The sequence below is a fragment of the Dermacentor silvarum genome, chromosome 3 (assembly GCF_013339745.2).
Source record: "Dermacentor silvarum isolate Dsil-2018 chromosome 3, BIME_Dsil_1.4, whole genome shotgun sequence".
NCBI classification, from domain to species: domain Eukaryota; kingdom Metazoa; phylum Arthropoda; class Arachnida; order Ixodida; family Ixodidae; genus Dermacentor; species Dermacentor silvarum.
Genome location: NC_051156.1, coordinates 185,856,042 through 185,871,460, shown reverse-complemented (window position 1 = coordinate 185,871,460; position 15,419 = coordinate 185,856,042). Strand labels below are relative to the sequence as shown.

General features: G+C 47.7%; 3 protein-coding genes across 3 annotated transcripts in view; 1 reads left to right on the top strand and 2 right to left on the bottom strand.

Annotated features, from left to right (window-relative positions):
• The window catches only part of LOC119444147 (diamine acetyltransferase 1), a 478,089-nt gene that overhangs the window by 400,336 nt on the left and 62,334 nt on the right, over positions 1–15,419 (bottom strand). The gene's annotated exons all lie outside the window — the stretch shown is intronic.
• The window catches only part of LOC119445074 (probable cationic amino acid transporter), a 40,335-nt gene that overhangs the window by 2,194 nt on the left and 22,722 nt on the right, over positions 1–15,419 (top strand). Inside the window, exons 3-4 of the mRNA XM_049664869.1 lie at positions 2,364–2,546; positions 6,791–6,928. Of these exons, the coding sequence (XP_049520826.1) occupies positions 2,364–2,546; positions 6,791–6,928 (321 nt within the window). The remainder of the gene's footprint in view (positions 1–2,363; positions 2,547–6,790; positions 6,929–15,419) is intronic.
• Positions 11,885–12,913, bottom strand: LOC125944104 (protein D3-like). Its single transcript, XM_049664028.1, has one exon. It carries the CDS (start codon positions 12,693–12,695, stop codon positions 11,964–11,966), a length of 732 nt encoding a protein of 243 aa, XP_049519985.1. The 5' UTR covers positions 12,696–12,913; the 3' UTR covers positions 11,885–11,963.

Below are 15,419 nucleotides of genomic sequence, written 5' to 3'. Positions count from 1 at the left end.
TCAATTCGCTCGCTGCTGCTGCCACGCCGAGCAGCGTCTGTGTGTTTGTGGTGCAATTGTAGATGCGATAGTTGCTGACGGCGCCGAGCAGCGTCTGTGTCATTTCCCAAAGCAAGCAAAACCGTGCTATCGCTCGACAAACTTGGTTTAACCGCGTTCTACCACGGCAAAATTTTTGTGAACAGGAGCCTAGATTGGTAGTCCTATGAGGCACATTTCCACTCTTTCGGTGCCCGTTCTATTAGTGTGATGCACTACCTGGTATCTGCTGTGGAAATTCCATTATTAGGCCTTAGGCGCTGGTCATCTCGAGGTCGCGGGTTCGGTTCCGACCGCGGCGGCCGCATTTCGATGGGGCAGTAACGCGAAAACGCTCGTTTACTTATGTTTGTCTCTCATAGCCCCACTGTTGCTCCGAGAAGTTAAAGTTGGTCGGTCGGTCGGTCTCAGTCAGTCGGTCGGTCGGTCAATCAATCAATCAATCAATCAATCAATCAATCAATCAATCAATCAATCAATCAATCAATCAATCAATCAATTATTTCACTTTCTTCAAGTAATGTTCATAAAGATAGAATGCACCGACTGCCGTGAACACCTCAGAGAACACGACAACCCGCTGCGATCGGGCACAGGGAGCAACCTGGCTTTGTGTGTGAAATATTGTAACCGCTGCTCGCCTTTCTTTCACAGCACTAGCATCATCGGCAGGGGGAAGTCCAAGCATGAGCGCGAACTGTTTGAAGCGTTTTATATCAAATAGGACGAGCGGGTTTGCATAAACGACCCATCCGAGCTTATCACAGTGAAAGAGTGGCGGGTTTTATCGGGATTTGTTTGACTTCTACAATGTGTCTGATTGGTTTCCTTCTTCTCATGTGCGCTTGCGCGGGAGAAGCGGTGTATAAAAGCACGTGGATGCTTCAAAAAACCTGTTGTAAGTCCGGCGACTCTGTGTGTGTATGCCTCCATCTGGTCCTGCGTCTTGGTTTTCACTGTTTTTTTTTTTTTTCGTTTTAAAACATGAAACAACTAGCCCAGCACTTCATGCTTCTACTGAATATGAACACAAGAAATCACAACTGCGCCTTGATTCCGATAAATGTATAATCTGCTCTATGGTGTCTAGAAGAAGCTCAAACAATATGTACAAAGCCAAGGTGAAAAATGGGGAGCATTTGCACATGGCTTGAGGCAAAGAAAACACATGTACTACAGTCTAGTTAACAGACATTATGTATTAACTGTACAAACAACGTAAGGTTAGACTCATTGTGCTACAAAAGCGGCGATGCAAAAAAAGAAAAGAAACAAATTTGAAAGCGGAGTTTATCGCCACTGTTTACAAACTATTAGGCAAGCGCACCTGTTTTCAACAAGTTGTAATGCTACACATTTCATGCTTCGAGCTCAATCTGCCACCTCTTGTTTGTTTGCTTGTTTGTTTATTTACTTATTATTATTTTGTAGTTTTGAGTTGAATGCATCCTTCTCGGTTTTTATTGGGAATGCTACAAGTGAGAGTTGCGTGAATCGGCGTGAATAGGCGTGAATCGGCAGAAATGGCACCCCAGCCCCCTTATGCACTGCAGCGGTTCCTAAACGCTAGAAAAGAAAACTAAATTCTAGCACACGGGCGCTACTAATTCTAGGCAACCTGTTCTGCAGTGATGATGCACCGTGCCATGGGCGGTGTCTCTTCTGATGATCGCCGACGAAAGTGGTGAGGTCTGTGGGACACTGACCGGCAACAACCTGTATTGCAATTGTAATGTCGCATAGACGAGTCTGTCGATTACGACAGACTCGTCTATGGAAAAAAAAAGCTTGAATTCGTTCATTTTTCTGCCGTTTGTTAATTCAACCTTTCGGTTAATTCGACCTATACTTGCTGGTCCCTCAAGGTTGAATTAACAATAGTCGACTGCATTACCAATAATCATTCCTACGCTGGCTGAATCACCATATACTTTCAGCTGCTGGACAGACACTGGTGTCAGGTGTCCCTGTGGCAATGTTTGTAGTAATTAATTTCGTGAATGCCTTTCCGGCATTCCGAGACCTGCTTGGTTGCCTTCGTGCCCCTGTTTCGCTGCGAAAAATCTAAGCAGGAAACGCGGCTGGGAGCAGCTTGACACCTGCACCCTCGAGGGTTGCAATGTGGGCTTGTTGTTAACGCATCCTGAATAGGTTTATCGTAGCGCGATTAAAAGAAAGGACAAAAGAAGACACGCAGGCGCCGTGCGTGTCCTCGTGTGTCATATTTTTGTCCTGTCTTTGAATCGCGCTACAATCAATCTATTCAAGCACCAGCCCTTGCCGCGCTGCTTCAAGTGCCCCGCCTTCGCATTTCCCGGCCGCAGGCGTATCGCAACAGTTCGAGCCCCGTCGTGGAGTCGTCCGGCTCGCCACCCGGCTGGTCGCAGCGACTCCTGTTCGAGCACTCGCTGGCCAACTACCACGTGCCCGGGTTCGACCCGTGTCCCGACATCGTGGCTGCCGCAGTGCCCGTGTTGCTCACGGCGGCGCTCGTCGCCAAGCCCAAGGTATGCGTTACACTCGCTCGTTATAGCTGAGTCATGTGCTCTTCATCGCCGTGACTTCTACCACGGCCGCTACATCAGATTAAGTAAAGCGATCAAAGGGACTAGTTGGTGCACGCTCATGATTACGTTGCGCTGACTTTCACACCGGCAAAAAGAGATGACGAAGGAAGACGCTGATGGACGAAGCGCAAACTACCCACTCTTTATTTTGTTAGACAACACGTTAATATTCAAAGTGAGAAAGAAGGGTTGGGGGTGGGGGGGGGGGGGGGACACTGTTATGTCATGTGACAATGCGATAGCCAGAACCACAGAGTTCAAATGCACTCATTCAATCCTGAAAAGTCGATTTCGGCATTTGTAAGCGTGATAGAGGGAGTGCTTACACACTGGTCTCTTTGTTTTTAGATTGCGAGAGCTTCCCATATTTACCTTTCCGTTTTTGTTTTCGCTTTTCCGAAAACTAAGATCTTGTCTAGCAGAGGTGAGCATTTACACTGTTTATAGCGGGCCGCCAAGTTCTTAGGCGCTGTTATAGGCTAACAGTTGTACTTATAACAGCGCCTAGCAACTTGGCGGCCCACTGTAAACCGTGTGAACACTGTAAACGGTTGTTGCGGTGATACGGCGAAAGAAAGGTTTCTTATTTAAATGGAAGTTTGCTCGGAGTACTGCAATTTTGAGTTAAAATACGACACGTTTTTCTTACTCCTACGAAAACACTCCTTCATACGAAGCAATACTAATACTCGGAGTAGACCAAATTGTGCTAATAAAATTGTCATTTATATGCCTGGAGTCCACCGTCGATGAGACGATAACTGTCTGCAATCGTAAGTGCAGATCGCGACTCCAGCAAATCCTAATCATGATTGATTGAGTGGTGTGATTTAACGTCCCAAAGCAACACTACGGCTGTGAGAGACTTCGCGGTGGAGCGCTCTGGATTAATTTTGACCACCTGGGGTTTCTTTAACGTGCACCTATATCTAAGTACTTGAGTGTTTTTTTTTCATTTTTTTTTTCATTTCGCCCTCATCGAAATGTGGCCGCCGCTGCTGGGATTCAAACTCGCAACCTCGTGCTCTGCGACGTGAGTGAGGAGGAGGAGGGAAAGCTTCAGGAATTACTTTGGATGAAATTATAAGAACGCCGTTGCCGCTGAATCACTACACCGGTTAAGTCTCATCGTTTTCAGTGAGATTTAGAGAAAAGTATAAAATTTCTGCTTACACGTATATACGGCTGCCTTCTGCCACAGAATATCCAAGCAATAAAACGAAAAGCAATAAACAAGTCGAACTGAAGCATATATAGAAGCAGACTGTTTACATGACTACACTGCCAGCGACGCCCTTGTCCACGTTTCCTGGTATACGTAAACATGTAGTTGGTTTGTTTAGTTTTTTGGGGTCTTTAGAGAAAGAGGAACGCAAGCCCCTGCAGCTTTGGTCAAGTCGCCGGCGTATACCTCGGCAACGACCGGTCGCGTCCGCTGGCCCGGCCGCCACGCCTCACCAGCATGCGTCCATGATATATGCCGCCAATATTCCTGTCAAACGTCGCCGCTATATATACGGTTCTGGCTGCGGCTTCGGCACCAGCGGCTTTTACTGCCGCAGCGAGTAACCGAAAAGGATGAGACGTTGTCAACACCCTCACGCTGGCCTGTCGCAATCGACGACCGTTTGTCGTCCAGCAGGACGGGATGGTGGCGTATTTGATACCGTTTCGTTCCCGCTTATATATATATATATATATATATATATATATATATATATATATATACCCTTTGTCGTTTTCCGTTTCGCGCCCGTTTAATGCCCAAAACAGAGGGACATTTCAGAAGATTTGTAAGGATAAGCGGCGATACTATTCTGGACGCCGGCGAATTCAACCAAGTTGTCAAATGCTGTAGTGGCGGCATTTTGAGCCAATCAGAGAGGACGCAGTAGCCCTCTCGGCCAATCGGAGCTGACAAGATGGAGGAATTCGACAACGTCTCGAATAGCGGCCATGGCTTGAAAGGTTAGGCGTGGCAAACAGGTACACAAGCGAGAAAAAAAAAGGGGGGAGGGGGGAGGGAAGCACAAACGCCGTAGTTTGTACCGTCCTTTTCGTAATGTTTGCGTCCGTGTTCTCTACACCTTTCAGATTCCAGAAACTGTGTAATGCGGTTTTAGCCCTTTTCGCTCAGGCCTATGATAAATGATTAATGCGGGTCGTGCAACAGCATGACCCGCATTGTATGGTATAGAGTCCAGTACCGGAGAAAAGAGCGTCTCTCAACGACCATGTTTACAAGGTTTAGAATCTGTCGAACGTACTCTTCCACAGCCTCGCTGCATTGTGTGACATTGCCTGCATGACTAGGATCGTACCAGTGTGGATTTGTTCAACGGAATAGCGCCCGTATTACAAGCTCAGTTCTCTCGATTTCAAAGGTTGTACAACCTTGTCGCTCTTTTGCATTAAACCGACGTATTTCTATGCGTGTGCGCTACCGCGTTGTACTAACATTACTGTTATTGCGTGAGCAACAATTGTTCGGTTGCTCATATGAGCGCGAAGCGGCTCGATGGCATGGCATTCATTTTATTGTCTTCTAATAAACATACGAGCTCATTTCTTCCACAACTTCCACAACAAACAACTCGGTGTGTCTACAAATAGAATGTTTGAGTTGTGGTTGCGACAACTTTATTCAACAAGAAGGAGCTGTCCCTCAACATGTTTTTATTTTTTTCTTCTTCCCAAGCAGCTTGCAAAGGCTGCAAGTAAACGCTAAATCTGCATGTCGAGGTATATTGGACATTGCCTCTTCTGCCGTCTGTTGAACTTCACCGCAATGCACCAGCGTAACGCAATGTGCAGCATTTTTAAAAATGATATTTCACAAGGCCACCCGAATTTCAACAACTTTCACTTAGCAACGTCGATAGCGTACGCCTTTTTGTTAAGATGAGACTGCGGTGGCGTATTGCAACTCGTCGTGAGAACGGTCGACGCAGCGCAGCTGCAAGCAAATGAACCATGTCAGGCGTGCTTACGCAGACTGCAAATGTAGCTGCAATTAAAAGGGGAAATCTGTAACAAACAAAATATCGTTCTTGTGTCACCAAACAGCATCACTGGTAAACATTTTCTTTCTTTCTCTCTCTTTTTTCATGCTTCTGCTTCTCACGTAAAGAATGTAAAATTGTACACAACCCCCCCCCCCCCCAAGCCCTCGAGTTCTATAAAATTAAGGACGCACTATACGCCAACACCTAATCAGTCTACGTAGTTAGCTTAGCGTATCCCAGAAGACTTGCTTTGTTTTATGCCAAAACGTTTGTTTTATGCCAAGTTATGACTTTGCTGCAGAGAAAGTAGCGGCGGAAGGCAGGCACACAATTCTTGCTCGATTAAAGGTATCCGCAACGTATGTCTTTTATTATTATTATTTTGGATAAGTAGTTGACTACATTTCAGCATTTACGGTACTAAAAGTACATGTGACCTCATGACAGTTGGTGCCGCATGTCCGAAGTAGCGGTGTCAGCAACCATTTACGTTTACGACATTTCTTCCTCGTTCGCTAAAACTACAAAATCGATGTATTAAATTCCTCGTAACATTATTCAAAAGCTTTAGTTTGACTTAATAGTTGCCTTTTGTGACTCTTCTTTAGCACTGACCAAGAGGGGGCGAAAAGAGAGATAGACCTCAGCGTGGAGTCAACGCCATGTGATTCAGTGACGTTTACACCATACACTTTAAAATGATACGCTCGGGCGGAAAAAAATGTCGGTATGCCTTTGCAACGTTTGATCCATCTGTAGCTAGCCCCACCTTCCTCCTCCTCCAACGTTTCGACAGGGGGACTTTTCATGTCATCTTGCCTTGTCGAAACGTTGCTCTTCGAAAAAATTGTTATAGGAGTAATGTTGTGTTTCTATCAACTTTTCGTTGTCTTCAATTAGAGATGAGTAGAATGTCTGTTGAAATGCAACAGAATATCAATGCTGTTCGATCTCTGTTGTCTCCTTCATGTCTCCACTCTTCCTGCGACCTCTTCGTGTCGTTTAGACTTATGAGAGCTCTTGTTAAAAAGTTCGACGCTTTGCTGTTTCGTGCAGTACGAGCACGTATACAAAACAAACTCGAAACCCTGTCGTGTCATGTAGTGTATACCTTGGCAAACATGAGCCATGGTGGAGTTTCGGCACCCTTATAATACGCCGCCGTTTCTTCCGTCACAGGTGTTCATAGTGTTCCTGAACACGGCGACCATCGCCAACGTCTTCGTTTTGGTCGCCCTCATGCTGACCGGCTTCTTCAAGATGAACGCCGACAACTGGACAGCAGGCGCGGGTTTCTTTCCCAATGGCATCGTTGGGGTGAGTTTTATCTTCGTTGGAAACACAGAGACCACACATGCCATGAGCTTCGTAACGGTCTCGGCAAATTTATTCCCCCTTAATTGCGTGAGTTTATTAATGCGAAAGCATTACATGCCCCATTACGCGAAAATACGGCGTTGACGTCGGCGGCGTGACCGAAAGATGGTACCAAAAATGGCCACGACACAAATGGTCGGATTGACATCAGATTTGTCAGGCAGCTTTCTGTGAGCAAAGTCAACAGAATTGAAACGAATATTTGCTACGTTTTGGTCTGGGTGGGAGTCGAACCCTGGCCTCCATGATGCGAAACGAGCCCGCTTCCACGACGCCACGGTGGCTCCCTGGTTATGGCTGACTAAACTTGTCCCTATTGCGTGCGTCATTGCAGAAGTCACGTCACTGCTTCGGTCGCTGCCTCCCACGTGTCACTTGCTCTTCGGATTTCATCGGTGCTGCGTCTACGGCGATGCACTCTCGACGCCAAATCATGAGTGTATGAAATGAAGTGTGCCTAGTGCGTGCGTCATGGAACACGTCACGTCGCTGCCTCCCGCGTGTCATTTGTTCATCGGTTTTCATCGATCCTGTGTCGGCTGGGATGCTCTCCGAAGCGTGTAGCTCAGCGGCAGCTGTGAAAGGTGGTCGCCCACGGAAGCACGCCTCAGAAAACGAAGTAAGGGAACACACACACAAAAAAAGAATTGATCTTTCTGCAGCAAAATGGTCCGAATGTTTCCGGTCTGTGGACAACGTATACGCAAAACACACACACACACACCTATGCAGCAGAAAAAAAAAACTTTAACGCATGTCGAAAGCATTAATCGAAAATGTTTCCCCTAAGCGATTATAACACTTTCGCAATCCATCACGTAAGCAGTCTTAAGTGTATGTGCTGAATTTTTTTACGGGAGCTGTGTCAGCATATTCATCTATTACTCATCAAAAGTGTGAGCTGAGACATCTGGCGAAACTTGCCGAAGCTTTATTAATCGGAAATACTTCGTAAACTTCACAGCCTTTCCGCCTAAGCCAATCATAAGAGTTAGCCACTGCTGGTGTTGGCAGATAATGCGCACTGCGTGATTCGGTTAACCGCACCTCGACGTAGTCAGCTATAATCCGCCCAAAAGTGTCCGTTTCCTGTGCACATTCTCGTGTATATACATATATGTGTTCGCACGCATGAGTGTGTTTTTGCGGGCGTTAGTGCACGTTTGAGTAATATGCATAAGATGTCGCGTTTGCGTACGTGGCTGACACCATGTTCATCGCTAGCACGTCAAAATACTTCAAGGATGTCTCCTGTGGGACTCGCGAGGAATTTCCGCTTCCTGATATTTTCTTTTTTTTCTTTGCTGTGACCTACATTCATATTGAAAATTCTAGACATCTGAGTGAATAATCCTACCGGACAATTATGAATCTTCTTTTTTTTCGCTTGTGTATCTTTCTATCACCTTTGATTAATTTGACCCTCTTCCCCAGTACAGCGTAGACAGCCGGTCTAGACTGGCTAACCTACCTGTCATTCTCTCTCTGGAGCGTTAATGATATAAAAAGGAGCCATATTTAAATTTTGCGATTCTAATCGAAATTGCATCATCGGTTCATTCATATACACTTGATTTTTCGCCAATCTCACAGAGTATGAACCACGTGTTGAACGGTTAACAACCACAATCTCCGCAGTAGAGTTTTTTTTTTTTTTCTGGGGGGGGGGGGGACAATTATCTCTAGTTCAAACTTGTGACATCTGGTGTTTCAGGTTGGCCATGAACGGCCAGAAAACGAAAAACCGCATGCGGGCACCTAAACCAAAGATAGCTGTCGCTTTAAAATGTAGAGAAGAGCTGGCGCAGCGAACACGCGTAACTTTCAAGGATGCACACAAACAGCAGTTTTTCACTGTTTTACTCGACAAAGCCCTTGCTTAACCTGCGAATGTTTATTCTGCATAATTTTGAGCGATGGGGTCCCACGGCCTGCGCGAGACGCTCGGCTTTTTCTCACCAAACTTTGTGCGCAACGTTGCGCGCGAAGTCGTTTGTTCCGAAGACCACACATCGACGAACTTCTCACTCCCATACATGACCAATGGCACTCGTTCGGAAGGTTTCATCTGGAAAACGTCCGCGACGTGATTTGCCTTCCGCCAAGCCGGCGCCCTCGGTTACCACGCAGACGTCCGTCCATCGCATTTCGTCCGAAGAAAAAAAGAAAAACGCCTGATTTTACCACCCTGAACGCACTCAAGTCACCGAAGTTTCCTGTTTACACCGTATTCGCCTTCAAGTGTCCCTCGCTGACGCGTCACCAGGGGTCGCCAGCTTCGTTCGTCGCGCGTAAGACACCCAGCAAGCCGTGGCGACGACAGAGCCGGCACCGACCGGCCGCCACTCACGACGGAGGGGTCGACGCCGGCGATGGCCTCTCGCACACGAAGTAGTTGACGGCCAACGGGTCTCCGAGCTTGTTGTCGGTCACGAAGCGACCCAGGTTGAACATTCCACGGGCCTCTGGCACAGAGGCGTCCCTCTCGCTGATGCGGTTGGTCCCCTGAGAGTAGACGAGCAGCGCGTACCGGTGAAGTCCCGACCCCTTGGGAGGGCTGGGTCCTTCGTACTCGGTGATGGTGTCTCCGGCCTTGACGTCGCAGCTGTTGGGCACGTTCATGACGAGCCAGTGGCGCCAATGCCGGAGCCGCGCGGACGTCGGGTTCGGAGCGTCCGGGTCTATCATCATCACGGTGTAGAAGGCGCTCGCGGGCCCCTGGAACGCGATGCTTTCGGGCGCCTTGCACGTCTGCTCGCAGGTGAGCTTGTTTCCCATGCGAACCTCCGCACCTCCTTTGAAGGTGACGGTGAGCACCTGCTTGGCGAGCTTGGGGATCACGTCGGGAACGAGCACCTGCATGGCGTTGAGCGTGGTCGCCGAGGGGGCCCTCGATGCCACCGGCGACGTTGCCGCAGACGGCGTCTTCGGACGCTGCTGCGTGGTCTTCTGGGTGGCACGGGCGGTGGCGGCCATGTTGGCGGCGCGGTCGCGGCGGCGGCTCCCTGGAGAGGTCTCGGCTGCTGACACTGGCGACGGGTGGTCGATGGGCTGGTTCGGCGGCGTGCGTTCTCGCGGATCTCGCGCCTGCGCGAGCCCTTCGGCACGCTCCGGGGTTTGGTTTTCCGGTGCCGAGTGGCGCTCCCCGCTGCCCCGTGTTTGTGCCAATTCGCATTGAACAGGCGAGCGTTTTAATTTGTTGCAAAAGATAACTGAGATGTAGCGTTTGTAATTTCCGAGAAAAATAAATGAAGGTATTATCAAAAATAGCTAAAAATTCAGTGTCCTGAAGTTGTCTTTTGTCTTCTTCTTCCTCTTCTTCTTGTTCTTCGGCCAATGGGAAGTTCGTTTATTCTTCACTTCGAGAGATGTAAAGTACCGTCCCCATTAGTCCTTCCCAAAACAGGTCCAAGTGCCAGCACTCATAATAAATATGTTCATTCATTCATTCATTCATTCATTCATTCATTCATTCATTCATTCATTCATTCATTCATTCATTCATTCATTCATTCATTCAATTTGCACACGCCGCCCGATACGAGGCCAATCCAGCACGGTGAATATACCACAGTTTCTGAAATCACCATTATCACCATCTTATTCGTCACTGCGGTGACGGCAAGGCGGTTTTGAAGTATACCGTTACATATCTAAAGGCAATGCACCGAATGGCTAAAAAAACTGTCAGTAATAACTTAATTGGATATCAGAACGGCCCCCAGTATCAAACACGAGTTGGTAACATTCTAGTAGATATGTAGTGAAAAAAGTGATCTTGAGTCGCTCTTTTGTAGTGCTTGAAACAAATAACGCGCTCTCGGAGCAAAATTATAGAATTCAATGCGAATTAAATGATACCGTCAGCGGTCGAGCATAAGCCGGAGGGATCAAAATAGGAAAATTGCAATTCTATAGTGAATTTGGTTGACGCAGAAGAGGAGTAATCTAGTTATGTAAAAGGGGCTTTCATCCTGGCAGTTGATTAAATGAGCCTATAGTGACAACGAGGATGGCAACTTAATTTACTGCATACTATATAGCTAGGTCAAGATCGGGATACCTTGAAAAACACAAACTCTTAGCTTTTTTCGGATGCGGCTGCGAAAACTTGCGAAAGTTTTGCTAGAATCTTGCGCAATCAGCCAATCATACAATGTCATGAAACAGGTTGACCACAGTCCTTTTCACGTTGCGAAATGGTCCCAAGTCCATGTTTTATTAATTTTGTTTTTGGTTGCGAAAATTTTTGCACGGCGAAACAACGGAACGACGGTGAAACAGGCGGCGGGAAATTTTCTCCTTTTCTTGCTATAGGTTCTTCGCCAGAACAAGCCAAACGCAATCTTCGTTTGTTGTTGTTGTTGTTGTTGTTGTTGTTGTTGTTGTTGTTGTTGTTGTTGTTGTTGTTGTTGTTGTTGTTGTTGTTGTTGTTGTTGTTGTTGTTGTTGTTGTTGTTGTTGTGTTGTTGTTGTTGTTGTTGACGCTGCTCTAGCACATTATGCTCGGTATGCTCACTCCCGGCACGTACGACCGCGGTGCACCCCACCACTACTGTTTTCATGACACTCTGTAAAAAAAAGAGCACTCGGCTTAGCTCGATGACTGCATTTAGCCGTCCATGTCACGTTATTTGCGGAGAGCAACCCACCGTGGTTGCTCAGTGGCTATGGTGTTGGGCTGCTGAGCACGGGGTCGCGGGATCGAATCCCGGCCCCGGTAGCCGCATTTCGATGAGGGTGAAATGCGAAAATACCCGTGTACTTAAATTTAGGTGCACGTTAAAGAACCCTAGGTGGTCGAAATTATTCCGAAGTCCCCCACTACGGCGTGCCTCATAATCAGATCGTGGTCCTGGCAAATAAAAACCATAATTTTTAATTTAATTTGCGTAGATCACGTCTATACTATTGCAGGCTGTCTTCCCAATGCAACGGTGCCACCGGAAGCGTCCGAGGGCACTTTGACCTCAGTTCTACATCAACAGGACGCGGCTGACGAATGCGATGAGCGCCACGGTGACGACTGCCACCCAGCATACCATCGGCGTGTATCCGTCCACGTAGCCATGCTCGGCAAGAAAGTAATTTATCGCTATGGGACTGCCCAAGTTGTTTTCTTTGGCAAACTTGCCAATGTTGAAGTTCTTCCTCTTGTCGTGCGGCACGACCAGCGTCTGGGGCGACTCAATGGTCCTGTACTGCTTGTAGGCCACGAAGACGTACCGGTGCCGACCCGATCCCATCGGAGGCTTGGGGCGGCGGTACTTGTACAGCTCGTTCCCCTTCTTGTAGTTGACGGGCGCCTTGACGTCTCCGGCCTCCACGTTGACGACGAGCCAGTGGAGGATGGGCCGGAACTTGGGGTCCCTCGGGCTAGGCGCGTCCAGGTCCAGCATGGCGATGGCGTACACGCCTCCGGCGATTCTCGGGAACTCGACGGCCGACGGTGGGCCGGACGCCTGCTGCGGGCTGAACTGGTTCCCCATGGCTATCTGGCCCGCCTTGAAGCGCGCCTCGAAGATGGCCCTCGGAATGGTCTCGATCAAATCGGGCGCGATCTTGCTCCTTTCGGCCTTGTCGAGGAGCTCCAGCTGCCTCTTGTCCAGCTCCGTCGCGCGGCACGTAGAGCGCGCCAGGAGCGACAGGATCGCCGCGACGGCGACCGCTAGCCGCGTCGCTGCGCCGGTGGTGCTCCGGCTGCACATCTTGCGAGTGTGGGGTCCCCGCAGGTGGTCAGAACGAGGTGTACGGAGAAGGCGTCTCTATACGCGATGTCTTACGGCGGCAGTGCGAAGCCCGGTGATCGGGTGCATTCACAGCAGCGCGCAAAAGCGTTCTCCGACAAGACCGCGTGGGGCAGAAATTTTCTTTCCGGGTCAGGTGTGGAATCGGTCCGCCGGAGGTGCGCCGCTGCCGCCGCAGCCGCCGCCGCTGTCGCCGTCGATGATGATGATGAAGATGATGATGCCTTAATCAATGGCACAACCCACTGTGGGGGATTCTCACGGGGCTGGTCTTGTACCTTCCCCGCTGTGTGCCCATTTTGTGGAAATGATGAGCTGATCGGCGATTTCTTTCGTATTGCATCACTGTGTTTTCTTTTTACTTTTGAGTAAATTTTTTTTAATTCCGATTTTTTACGACTTGGAGTAAAGTTTTCCTGTTCCGGAAATGATTTCCCTTCGAGCTTCCGCTCTTGAACCCTGTCATAGGAACCGTGGAGAAATTCTGCTTGTTTCAACGCAATTTTCTTGATAGATTCTTGATATATTGTCCTATTCTCGTTGGCGCTGAGCCGTGCTCCCTCAAGGGCTGCAGAAGATAGCGCTAACCTTTCCTTTTCCAAACGAACCACTTAGTATTCTCGTTATCGTAGCCCTTGCTTATTCTGTTATTAACGTTATGAACTAAACTGAACCTGTCGGGATCAGACTTTCCAGCCGGTCTCTTTCAGCCTCGAGGAGGATGCGTTAAGAAGCACTGACATCAGCTGAAACCTAGGCTGTGGACCATCGGCCAGCCTTCGGCTCGACTTGCCCCGTCTGCCCTCGCCCATCTGCTCTCGCACCTCTAACACACCTCTTGTGTAGTTGTCCTCGGACTGCGTTCATCAAGGCGCCACTATCTCTCAAAAGTGGGGCTACACACCCAAGCCGACTGCACTGTAAAATCATTTACGCCCCTAAAAAGAGAATAAGGGTGTAACTCAAGTCATTACACCCAAAATGGGTGTAAGAGTGGGAGTTTTAGACAGATTTACACCTTCAGACAATTTTAACGGTGTAAATTGTTTTCCAGCGTGCCTGACTAGCTAGCATCTGTGGATCTGTGGTCTACACCATAGATCCCTGATTGACTTCATGCATAGAGCATAATAAACTATACCTATGCATGTAATGTACATAACGTGAATGATTCCCTCTTTATATGCCGCAGGGCAAACTTTCGCATTAAAAAAATATAAAAAGCAGCACATTTTCTAATGCCATCCGGCTCTTGGCCAACCGCTATATTGGGTGTGCGCCATCATTTAAGGAAAACCAAGCCAAATTTTTCAATCGCATCTGGGGCCGGATTCACAAAAACGTTCTTACGACAAAACTGTTCGTAGAAGCAGGTGTCAGCCAATCGCGGTGTTGCACATATCATCAGCGAATGCGGCTGGCCAATTGCAAGCAGCACTTAAGAACGAAAAGCTTTGTGAATTCGGCCCCTGATCCTTGGCTAATCCCCCACTGTGGGGTATATCAACCGTGATTTAGGGGGGAAAGCGAGCAACCAACCAATCTGTTGCCTCTTATTTATTTATTTATTTATTTATTTATTTATTTATTTATTTATTTATTTATTTATTTATTTATTTATTTATTATTTATTTATTTATTTATTTAAATGTACCGCCCACCTCGTTTTCAATCCTCCGGTGTGGGTTTGTGCCATAATTTGGGACTCATTATCATCATCGGCTTATATGCGAACGCAAGCTGTCGATCTCTCGCTGCCAGCAGGACCAAGAAGAAAGGGGCCATGCCGTCTCCGTCGCTCATATTGAGCGTCGCTCTGGCGGCCAGCTTTCTGCCGCTGTCCAACCTCAGCCGCTCCCACTCCCACAGAGCGAAGAAGAGCGAGGAAGCGCCGCACCCGTTTGCCGATGCCCTGGCCAATCTGTCGAACGTGATGGACGCCAGACTACGCAAGGATAAAGTAAGGCACCACGTTCGGGCAGACAGTTTATTTCGGGATTTTGACCTATTTACTCTGATCACCTACTATTCAGCATGTTGTGTGTATCGTATATATTCAGGTACTTCTTTGATTTTGATTGTGTTGTCCTGTTTATGTCCTACCTGAATCGAGAAAGGTTCCTTTTTCTTTTTCTATGCAGCGAAACCTCAATTCGACAAAACTCGATTTAACGAACTTTTCGGTTTAATGAAGTAGTTTTCGATTTAGCGACACACATTTTCGTAAGTCTAATACGTCGAAAAATGAAGCAACGGAATTAACTCAGCATCTCGCGTGATTCATCGCAGGACTTTTTTTCTTATTCGGTTTAAATATGGGGTAAAATATTGGAACGTTATGGGCATGCCGGGTTCGAGTTCAGGATACGGTCAACCTGTTGAAAAGGTTTACCGTTCCCGTGAAGCAACACAAGACGTGCTCAGCGCCCTCTCTGTTTGCAAGTACAATAAGGGCATATAGAGGCAAAAGTTCCATATATTTTCTTTCTATTGAAAAAATATACCGTTATGTACAAATGTTTATATTTAACGTAGTTCTGATTACTGGTTTTGGCACGTAAGACCCCAGAAAAGAGAGACGAAGATTTAACGTAGTTCTTGATTTAACGAAATAATTCTCAGGTTCCATCCACTTCACTAAACTGAGGTATAACTGTATCTCGATCGCGACATGTTGTGCGGGAA

Bases quoted from the DNA above. Each gene is read 5' to 3' on its own strand.
- LOC125944104 (XM_049664028.1), bottom strand. From the start codon at position 12,695: ATGTGCAGCCGGAGCACCACCGGCGCAGCGACGCGGCTAGCGGTCGCC.